General features: G+C 44.4%; 1 protein-coding gene across 3 annotated transcripts in view; it reads right to left on the reverse strand.

Moving 5' to 3' along the window:
• Nucleotides 1-12006, reverse strand: part of herc3 (HECT and RLD domain containing E3 ubiquitin protein ligase 3) — a 47849-nt gene that overhangs the window by 8156 nt on the left and 27687 nt on the right. For all 3 annotated transcript variants that reach the window (XM_058385606.1, XM_058385604.1, XM_058385605.1), the window contains 3 exons: nucleotides 11100-11266; nucleotides 9284-9350; nucleotides 7158-7240 (listed from right to left, as the gene is read on the reverse strand). In XM_058385606.1, coding sequence (XP_058241589.1) covers nucleotides 7158-7240; nucleotides 9284-9350; nucleotides 11100-11266 — 317 coding nt within the window. The remainder of the gene's footprint in view (nucleotides 1-7157; nucleotides 7241-9283; nucleotides 9351-11099; nucleotides 11267-12006) is intronic.

Genomic DNA, 12006 nt, shown 5'->3' on the forward strand with positions numbered 1-12006 from the left:
TGTGTGTACGAGAGTGTCTCAGTGTGTGTCTCAGTGTGTGTACGAGAGTGTCTCAGTGTGTGTCTCAGTGTGTACGAGAGTGTTTCAGTGTGTGTCTCAGTGTGTGTATGAGTGTGTCTCAGTGTGTGTCTCAGTGTGTGTACGAGAGTGTCTCAGTGTGTGTCTCAGTGTGTGTACGAGAGTGTCTCAGTGTGTGTACGAGAGTGTCTCAGTGTGTGTACGAGAGTGTCTCAGTGTGTGTGCGAGTGTGTCTCAGTGTGTGTACGAGTGTGTCTCAGTGTGTGTACGAGTGTGTCTCAGTGTGTGTCTCAGTGTGTGTACGAGAGTGTCTCAGTGTGTGTCTCAGTGTGTGTACGAGAGTGTCTCAGTGTGTGTCTCAGTGTGTGTCTCAGTGTGTGTACGAGTGTGTCTCAGTGTGTGTCTCAGTGTGTGTACGAGAGTGTCTCAGTGTGTGTACGAGTGTGTCTCAGTGTGTGTACGAGAGTGTCTCAGTGTGTGTCTCAGTGTGTGTACGAGTGTGTCTCAGTGTGTGTCTCAGTGTGTGTACAAGAGTGTCTCAGTGTGTGTACGAGTGTGTCTCAGTGTGTGTACGAGTGTGTCTCAGTGTGTGTACGAGAGTGTCTCAGTGTGTGTACGAGAGTGTCTCAGTGTGTGTACGAGTGTGTCTCAGTGTGTGTACGAGAGTGTCTCGGTGTGTGTCTCAGTGTGTGTACGAGTGTGTCTCAGTGTGTGTACGAGTGTGTCTCGGTGTGTGTCTCAGTGTGTGTACGAGAGTGTCTCAGTGTGTGTACGAGTGTGTCTCAGTGTGTGTCTCAGTGTGTGTACGAGAGTGTCTCAGTGTGTGTACGAGAGTGTCTCAGTGTGTGTGCGAGAGTGTCTCAGTGTGTGTGCGAGAGTGTCTCAGTGTGTGTACGAGAGTGTCTCAGTGTGTGTACGAGTGTGTCTCAGTGTGTGTACGAGTGTGTCTCAGTGTGTGTCTCAGTGTGTGTACGAGTGTGTCTCAGTGTGTGTACGAGTGTGTCTCGGTGTGTGTCTCAGTGTGTGTACGAGTGTGTCTCAGTGTGTGTCTCAGTGTGTGTACGAGAGTGTCTCAGTGTGTGTACGAGAGTGTCTCAGTGTGTGTGCGAGAGTGTCTCAGTGTGTGTGCGAGAGTGTCTCAGTGTGTGTGCGAGAGTGTCTCAGTGTGTGTGCGAGAGTGTCTCAGTGTGTGTGCGAGTGTGTCTCAGTGTGTGTGCGAGTGTGTCTCAGTGTGTGTACGAGTGTGTCTCAGTGTGTGTGCGAGTGTGTCTCAGTGTGTGTACGAGTGTCTCAGTGTGTGTCCGAGAGTGTCTCAGTGTGTGTCTCAGTGTGTGTACAAGAGTGTTTCAGTGTGTGTCTCAGTGTGTGTACGAGTGTGTCTCAGTGTGTGTCTCAGTGTGTGTACGAGAGTGTTTCAGTGTGTGTTTCAGTGTGTGTCTCAGTGTGTGTACGAGTGTGTCTCAGTGTGTGTCTCAGTGTGTGTACGAGAGTGTCTCAGTGTGTGTACGAGTGTGTGTACGAGAGTGTCTCAGTGTGTGTGCAAGAGTGTCTCAGTGTGTGTGCGAGAGTGTCTCAGTGTGTGTACGAGTGTGTCTCAGTGTGTGTGCGAGAGTGTCTCAGTGTGTGTACGAGTGTGTCTCAGTGTGTGTGCGAGTGTGTCTCAGTGTGTGTCTCAGTGTGTGTACGAGAGTGTTTCAGTGTGTCTCAGTGTGTGTACGAGAGTGTCTCAGTGTGTGTGCGAGAGTGTCTCAGTGTGTGTGCGAGAGTGTCTCAGTGTGTGTGCGAGTGTGTCTCAGTGTGTGTGCGAGTGTGTCTCAGTGTGTGTGCGAGTGTGTCTCAGTGTGTGTGCGAGAGTGTCTCAGTGTGTGTGCGAGTGTGTCTCAGTGTGTGTGCGAGTGTGTCTCAGTGTGTGTGTGCGAGTGTGTCTCAGTGTGTGTACGAGTGTGTCTCAGTGTGTGTACGAGTGTGTCTCAGTGTGTGTACGAGAGTGTCTCAGTGTGTGTGCGAGAGTGTCTCAGTGTGTGTACGAGAGTGTCTCAGTGTGTGTACGAGTGTGTCTCAGTGTGTCTCAGTGTGTGTACGAGAGTGTCTCAGTGTGTGTGCGAGAGTGTCTCAGTGTGTGTGCGAGAGTGTCTCAGTGTGTGTGCGAGAGTGTCTCAGTGTGTGTACGAGTGTGTCTCAGTGTGTGTGCGAGTGTGTCTCAGTGTGTGTCTCAGTGTGTGTACGAGAGTGTTTCAGTGTGTCTCAGTGTGTGTGCGAGAGTGTCTCAGTGTGTGTGCGAGAGTGTCTCAGTGTGTGTGCGAGTGTGTCTCAGTGTGTGTGCGAGTGTGTCTCAGTGTGTGTGCGAGTGTGTCTCAGTGTGTGTGCGAGTGTGTCTCAGTGTGTGTGCGAGAGTGTCTCAGTGTGTGTGCGAGAGTGTCTCAGTGTGTGTGCGAGTGTGTCTCAGTGTGTGTGCGAGTGTGTCTCAGTGTGTGTGCGAGTGTGTCTCAGTGTGTGTGCGCGAGTGTGTCTCAGTGTGTGTGCGAGTGTGTCTCAGTGTGTGTGCGAGTGTGTCTCAGTGTGTGTACGAGTGTGTCTCAGTGTGTGTGCGAGTGTGTCTCAGTGTGTGTGCGAGAGTGTCTCAGTGTGTGTGCGAGAGTGTCTCAGTGTGTGTGCGAGAGTGTCTCAGTGTGTGTGCGAGTGTGTCTCAGTGTGTGTGCGAGAGTGTCTCAGTGTGTGTGCGAGTGTGTCTCAGTGTGTGTGCGAGTGTGTCTCAGTGTGTGTGCGAGAGTGTCTCAGTGTGTGTGCGAGAGTGTCTCAGTGTGTGTGCGAGTGTGTCTCAGTGTGTGTACGAGTGTGTCTCAGTGTGTGTGCGAGAGTGTCTCAGTGTGTGTGCGAGTGTGTCTCAGTGTGTGCGCGAGTGTGTCTCAGTGTGTGTGCGAGTGTGTCTCAGTGTGTGTGCGAGAGTGTCTCAGTGTGTGTACGAGTGTGTCTCAGTGTGTGTGCGAGAGTGTCTCAGTGTGTGTGCGAGTGTCTCAGTGTGTGTACGAGTGTGTCTCAGTGTGTGCGAGTGTCTCAGTGTGTGTGCGAGTGTGTCTCAGTGTGTGTGCGAGTGTGTCTCAGTGTGTGTGCGAGAGTGTCTCAGTGTGTGTGCGAGAGTGTCTCAGTGTGTGTGCGAGTGTCTCAGTGTGTGTGCGAGTGTCTCAGTGTGTGTGCGAGAGTGTCTCAGTGTGTGTGCGAGTGTGTCTCAGTGTGTGTACGAGTGTGTCTCAGTGTGTGTACGAGTGTGTCTCAGTGTGTGTGCGAGAGTGTCTCAGTGTGTGTGCGAGTGTGTCTCAGTGTGTGTACGAGTGTGTCTCAGTGTGTGTGCGAGAGTGTCTCAGTGTGTGTACGTGTGTCTCAGTGTGTGTGTATGAGTGTGTCTCAGTGTGTGTATGAGTGTGTCTCAGTGTGTGTGCGAGAGTGTCTCAGTGTGTGTGCGCGAGTGTGTCTCAGTGTGTGTAAGAGAGTGTCTCAGTGTGTGTGCGAGTGTGTCTCAGTGTGTGTGCGAGTGTGTCTCAGTGTGTGTGCGAGTGTGTCTCAGTGTGTGTGCGAGTGTGTCTCAGTGTGTGTGCGAGTGTGTCTCAGTGTGTGTGCGAGTGTGTCTCAGTGTGTGTGCGAGTGTGTCTCAGTGTGTGTACGAGTGTGTCTCAGTGTGTGTGTGTGTATGTGTGTATATGTGTACGTGTGTGGAACAAGGTTTACTCCTACACACACAATGCTTGGCCAGCTGCCTAATTTCCCTGACAGATATCTGGCTCTGACGGCCTTCGGGCAAGAGGTGCAGACGCTGTGCTCCCTCCTCCCTTACACTTTAAGGAAAGAGTGTTTGTCTTGCCAAAAGGGTTTAACACACACACACACACACACACACACGTACACACACACACTTCCTCACTTAGTGACCACAAGCAGCAGTTATAAGATACGTGATCGCTAAAGTACATCCATCTATCTAGTTTTTCAAAATATTATAATAAATACGTTTATAATAAAATGATGGTGGTGATTTACAAGAACACGACGAAGCCCTGCTGTTATCTGAACGCATTATTATGCAAATATTCTGTCACTGGAATGTGATAAAGATTTGTAGGAGATGAGGAGTGTACAGTGTGAGGAGTGTACAGATAGTGTTAGTGCAGATGCACTGTGAAGTGTGTGAAGTGTATCAGTGTCCTTCCTGCCTGCTGCACATCGCTGATTTCTGCCAGCTGATTTCAGTTTTAGTGCAGAAACTATGTGGCAGAACTCCATGTTCTGAAAAGCCGCAGCAAGTCTGCTATTAAAATGGCTGCTTTGTGATACTGCCAGTGGATCCATTTCATTCTGGCAGAATGTGTAAGTGTGTGTGTGTGTTTTCTACTGTCTTCTGGGACAATGCTCTGTGGGTTTAGGCCCGAAGCCTAATGGAATGTATGTGTTTTTTGTTGGTAACATCCCATCTGTCTGCAGAGTCTATACAATGTAAAAATTCTGTCCAAATCTCAAAATTATGTTGAACACACACACATTTACACATACAGACTGATACAAAGACAGACACATACACACACACACACTGAACACACACACATTTACACATACAGACTGATATAAAGACAGACACACACACACACACACACACATGTTGAACACACATTTACACATACAGACTGATATAAAGACAGACACACACACACAGCAACACACACACATGTTGAACACACACATTTACACATACATACTGATATAAAGACAGACACACACAGCAACACACACACATGTTGAACACACACATTTACACATACATACTGATATAAAGACAGACACACACACACAGCAACACACACACATGTTGAACACACACATTTACACATACAGACTGATATAAAGAAAGACACACACACACAGCAACACACACACGTTGAACACACACATTTACACATACAGACTGATACAAAGACAGACACACACACACAGCAACACACACACACGTTGAACACACACATTTACACATACAGACTGATACAAAGACAGACACACACACACACGTTGAACACACACATTTACACATACAGACTGATATAAAGACACACACACACACAGCAACACACACACACACACACGTTGAACACACACATTTACACATACATACTGATATAAAGACAGACACACACACAGCAACACACACACACACACGTTGAACACACACACATTTACACATACATACTGATATAAAGACAGACACACACACAGCAACACACACACGTTGAACACACACATTTACACATACATACTGATATAAAGACAGACACACACACAGCAACACACACACACATGTTGAACACACACATTTACACATACAGACTGATATAAAGACAGACACACACACACAGCAACACACACACACACACACGTTGAACACACACATTTACACATACATACTGATATAAAGACAGACACACACACACAGCAACACACACACACACACACGTTGAACACACACATTTACACATACATACTGATATAAAGACAGACACACACACAGCAACACACACACACGTTGAACACACACATTTACACATACATACTGATATAAAGACAGACACACACACACAGCAACACACACACACACACGTTGAACACACACATTTACACATACATACTGATATAAAGACAGACACACACACAGCAACACACACACACACGTTGAACACACACATTTACACATACATACTGATATAAAGACAGGCAAACACACACACACAGATACAAACAAACACATACAGACAGACACACATACACAGACAGATACACACACACAGACAATTACACACAGACACACACACACACGTTGAACACACACATTTACACATACATACTGATATAAAGACAGACACACACACACAGCAACACACACACACACACGTTGAACACACACATTTACACATACATACTGATATAAAGACAGACACACACACACAGCAACACACACACACACACACGTTGAACACACACATTTACACATACATACTGATATAAAGACACACACACACAGCAACACACACACACGTTGAACACACACATTTACACATACATACTGATATAAAGACAGACACACACACACAGCAACACACACACACACACGTTGAACACACACATTTACACATACATACTGATATAAAGACAGACACACACACAGCAACACACACACACACGTTGAACACACACATTTACACATACAGACTGATATAAAGACAGGCAAACACACACACACAGATACAAACAAACACATAATGACAGACACACATACATAGACAGATACACACACACAGACAATTACACACAGACACACACACACACACAGACAGAAAGACAAACACACACACAGATACACACACACACAGACAGACAAACACACACACAGACAAACACAGACAAACACATACACAGACAAACACAGACAAACACACACACAGACACACACAGACACACACACAGACAGACAAACACACAGACAGACAAACACACACACACACACACATAGACAGACAAACACATACACAAACACACACACAGACACACACAGACACACACACAGACAGACAAACACACAGACAGACAAACACATACACAGACAAACACAGACAAACACAGACAAACACAGACACACACACATAGACAGAAACACACAGACAGACAAACACACACACACACACATAGACAGACAAACACACACACACACACACACACACAAACAGACAGACAAACCCACACACACACACACACACAGGCAAACACACACACACACACCGATGAGACACAAATCAGACACACACTTTTAGACTTCGGACCTAAACCTTCAGAGCATCGTCCCAAAGGAGAGGAGAAAATACACACACACACACACACACACACACTCACTCACTCACTCACTCACTCACTCTCCATTAGGCTTCAGGCTTAAATCCTCAGAGCACTGATAGGAGACTAGAACACACACATGCATACATGCATGAGTACACACACAGTCAAAATATGGGACATGAGTTAGAACATTGTGACCTCTTTCATACTGTTTAGAAGAGTAAATAAAACTCTGCTGAGTAAACAATATGTTCTAGACCCGAGTCTCTCACCTGTTCGACTTGTCCACTGTTTTGTTTTCACCTCCAGGGACAAGCTCCTTCACCTCCGTTACCCCATAATACTCCCGGCTGATCTGTAAAGAGATGCGAGACTCTGTTAAAGGCTTAGATCTCATCAGGAAATTTCTCTCTCAATGTTAAATAACAAAATGTAGTGATAAGTAAAAAACAATCAATCAGTCTGTACCATTGGGAAAAAAGCTACAATAGCCTGATAGCATCCAAAATATACAAAAGTGCAAGACAAAAACATACAACATTAAAGGAGCACCACTGCAGCAACGTTAAAGGAGCTGCAAGAATATCTGAAGTACTGATCACTCCTTCATTTCACAACAACCTCATATTCTTCACATGTCTGAGCTAAGGGGTAGCTGGGCTGGACAGAAGAATCTGAAAAATCTCAAATATCACCCAAAACCATGTGGGTGACAAAAAAAAAGTGTGTTATGGTCTGATGAGACCAATTCCACAAGGTTTCCTAATTCCATATTTACCAAAAGGTAGGTTTGGTTCAAATATAAAATAAAATAAATAAACACACGTCAACGAAACACCACCATGTGTGTAACAGAGGCCAGCAGTAGGTACTGTGCAAGTAAACCTCGCTCCCCTGATCACAAGAGGTGTACTAGTGGCTGCGGTCTTTAACCTCCTTGTAAGTGCGCCCGCCTCCCATGCCAGAGACCCGGATTCGAGACCCGCTTGAAGCGGGACCTGCGGGATGTTGCATACGTAGCTTGCAGCATGATGGTGGTAGCATCATGCTTTAGGGCTGCTTCTGACAGCCAAAACTGGGGCTTTTATCAAGGTGGAGGGAATCACAAATTACTATAAATTCCTAATGTAAACAACCAGATCCTATTGTTAACAAATCCCTAATGCATACATCCAAATCAACAAAGGAACGGCTAATCCGAAACAAGATCAACGTTTTTGAATGACCGAACCAGATCCTAGACCTGAAGCCAGTTAAAACCTCTGGGGTGACCTGAAACATCCTGTTCACAAGAGATGCAGAAAACTATTGCCATGTCAAGAGAGGCGTAAAATAATCAAAAAGGTGCTTAAACAAAGCATTAGTTTAGGAGAGGGCAAAATGGTCTAGGTTATTGTAAGCTTTTCAATTTTTCCCCCTCAAAGAAAATTTCCGATTTTTGATTGTAATTTCACAGTGACGGCGGAAAATTTTCTGACGGGGGTATGTAGACATTTTTATATCCATTGTACATGACTGTGCAAGAAATGAACTTGGAGTTTAACATACATCCACTATATAGCCCAAATCCTGTGGGAACCTGACCATCACACTCCGAACCACATTCCCCAAACTGTTTCCACAAAATTGGAAGCACGTTTGTTTAGGATATCTTCGTATGTTGTTCTCTTCACTGGAACTAAGAGTGCCAAAACAGTCATCTGATCATCCGGAGATCACAAGATCAAATCCTGATGATTCTACAGCTATATTCATGGTTGGGAGACCAAGAGAGTCATGCTCTCCAGGAGGGAGGGGAGGCATACTCTCTCTCTCCATCTATCACTTTGACATCTTATCACGGCCATCTATGACCTCATGCATGAATAAAAGGGCGGGATATTTGCCATCATGTGCCTCGACGTAAGCCTCTCTGGTTACTAGTTGTAATTTGAGCTTCCTGATCCACTCTGATGCCTTACTTCTGGTTGCAATCTCATCACATGGGTCTGTTTGGTTCTGATGAGGATGAGCCCACATGGACAGCCTACAGTTACATGGGAATGCTGTGTATAGTACCACTTAGAGTCTGTTTCTTCACTCATGTCGTCTCAGGTAGTTTTTCCCTGCCACTGTTGCCTCTGACTTGCTCATTAGGGAATTTTTAATTAAAAAATGTTATATTCTGAATTTGTCAAGCTGCTTGGGCTGACTGGGGCATTCGACGTACAAATAAAATTGAATTGAATTTGTTGGGAAAGAGCTGGATGGGAAATCTTGCCGTGCATGACTAAATTAGGGAAAATATTGAGGGAAAATCCAGGTTGCCACGACAACCCCGATCAGGACAAGCAGAAACAAAACAAATAAATGATGTTACCCTTTGTTCATCAAGAATGAAATGAATATAAAATCTTACGGCAAAGTTGAGACAGAAGGCATCTTCTATGTCATCCTCCTCGTAGTCCAACAGCTGCTGAAGACTCCTGGAATAAAAACAGATATAATTCATTCAAATAGCTAAATTCATTTTAAAGGACACTTATGCGTAGAGCTAAGAGATATTTCATATACGCTGTCTTTATGTAATGTAACGTGTCCTCGTGATTCAGAGACTCAAACATGGAAACAATGTCCCATTTAAAAGGTCTGGATGTCCTTTTCTGCACAATAAACTCTGCATCCATCTGTATTAATCTCAGTCGAAATGAACCACACCAGCTGAGGCTTCCAGTCCCACAGCACCTGGATTAAGAGTGCTGACAGGCTGTGGCTTTCCATGTCACATCCCTAATCACTGTTTTAACATCTTCTGCCAGTATGAAATGTGCTCCCTATTTAGAGCTTCGATGAGCAAAGAAGGATGCATGTAAAGCCTTTATAATATGAAGCAACAGCTGGGATCCTTAATCAGTTAACAGCAGAGAAACACTTGTGCTGTCAATCAGCAGGAAGAGAGCTCTCCTTGGGTCTTTATAGAACCTTCTTAACCTTGAGTTAAACAATAAACACAGAGAGAGGCAGCTATCAAACAATGTTGGCACAGCAATAAAAGGTATCTTGGTGGCATCTTATCTTATCAAGCATTCAACTTGTTCACAAACAACACACAATAAAAGAAATACCTCCGACATGAGCCATGTGCTTCAGCTTTCTAAACACCTCCTTGTGCGTTTCCTCATTTGGACTCCTCAATGGCAGTGAAGAGATCATTTGCTACATTTTTCTGCTGACATTTAGAAATAATTAGTGGCTAATGGCCCTTGTCCTCAATTTGATCCAGGGTTTCTGCTGTGCGCTAATTAAACCTTTCATAACAACTGCTGGTTACGTAACAGCATGAATAGTGTGCAGGCTGGAAAACAAGACAAATGTGTAAATTCAATGCCTGTTTTTGCACCCAGGAACAGCACAAGGCAGTGGTGGGCCATCAGGGCCAGCAAGGCCTTCTCTGCTGCCTTAAACAGCAGTGATCTGAATCACTGACTTGCATTTCAATATATTTTTATATATTTTTCCATGAATGTGTGTTAAATTATTCCCAATTCACAATATTCACAATAATAAATATCCCCTTTTCTCTTGCTTGCCTATCTTCCAGTAGTGTATATTTATGATTAGAGTATTTATCCAATCATATTTCAGCCAGCGGCTGACATCATGTGTTGCCCGGGTGACAGAAATCTGCCTTAAGAATCAATAGTGCAGGCGCCCATAGCTTAAAATAAGTGACAATGAAATTGTTACATTAACCAATCAGATTTCGAGTTGGCGTCAATGGGGCCATCTAGCAGGCATGCGATTACGTCAGCAATTTCCGGTCCTTTGATTGGATAATTGGAGTAGTCAGAGGCAGCGAACTGCACAAACTAAATAAAATATATATATTTTAACTCACAATGGCTGACAGAGGAGAAGAAATCGATTTGGTGAAGGCCAGTGAAGGCCTAGGTGTGAAATGCACGGCCCGCCACTGGGACAAGGTGCAAGCAAAAGGGCTCCATTTACAACAAATCACATTCAGATCTATTCAGTCATATACAACCAGATTGGTTTATAGTCTTTTGAACAGCCTGTATTCTGTAGATTTATTGGTCTTGTGGATATGTTGCTTTTCGTAGTGAAATAAGAAAACCTAACCAGTAAATTCTGGCATTGTAAAAGACAAATCTAAAGATGACTCAAATCCTGCAAGTGAAAAAAATTGTCCTCTCGGTCTTGATTAAATTGCGTACCTGCCCTCAGTAGGGGACAGCTCCTTCAGGTCATCCAGCACAGGAGGAACATCTAGAAGCTTCTTGTAGAGCACAAGAGGGAAGTGCAGGTCCACCACAGTGGAGTTGTAGATAGCCAGGCCACAGACGATCCCGATCAAGTGGAACCAGTTGTGTTCAACAAAACACTGCAGCACAAACAGGTTTAGTACAAAATCAATATCCTCTAGGTTTATCTGCCTTTCTGACCATATAATGAGCATTTAATTACCTACTAATGAACAATTCATTCTTCTTCAGTAAGCTCTGGTCAGGATTGCAGTGGACCCAGAGTCTATGCCAAGAACAGACACTTTTGAACAGAATGTACTGTACAGTATTTGTACAGTACGTACTTATTCACACCCAGGGGTAATTCTTCCGAGCCCACCCTCTGTCTAGTATGTTTTTTGGACATTTTGAGGAAACTGGAGAATCCGAAAGAAAAAAAAAAAGAAATAAAACCACACAAAGATGTGGAGAAAGCCCACAGAAATTCCACAAAGACAACAATTTTAGGAGACACCTGATACCAAGGATACTAAACCTCCCACCATGCTGACTGAGCAAATAGTCGGCAATTGAGAAAATATTAATTGAATATATAAAAATACTAGCAAATCATATGCCACATTTAGGGAGGAGAAAAACCCTATGGTGGTAAAGGTTGCACTGCTGTCTTACATCTCCAGGGTCCCAAAATTCTCCAGTTTCCTCCGACCTCTTAAAAAAATGTCAATAGACTAGACTAGGTACACTAAATTGCCCCTAGGTGTAAATATATATATATAGAATTGTGTCTGGTTAACTGTATTTCCACCTTGAGTGAAGTGTTCCTGGAACAGGCTCTGGATCCACTGGTACTCTGATAAAGAGCTTACTGAAAATG

This window comes from Hemibagrus wyckioides, linkage group LG03, assembly GCF_019097595.1.
Source record: "Hemibagrus wyckioides isolate EC202008001 linkage group LG03, SWU_Hwy_1.0, whole genome shotgun sequence".
Lineage (NCBI taxonomy): Eukaryota > Metazoa > Chordata > Actinopteri > Siluriformes > Bagridae > Hemibagrus > Hemibagrus wyckioides.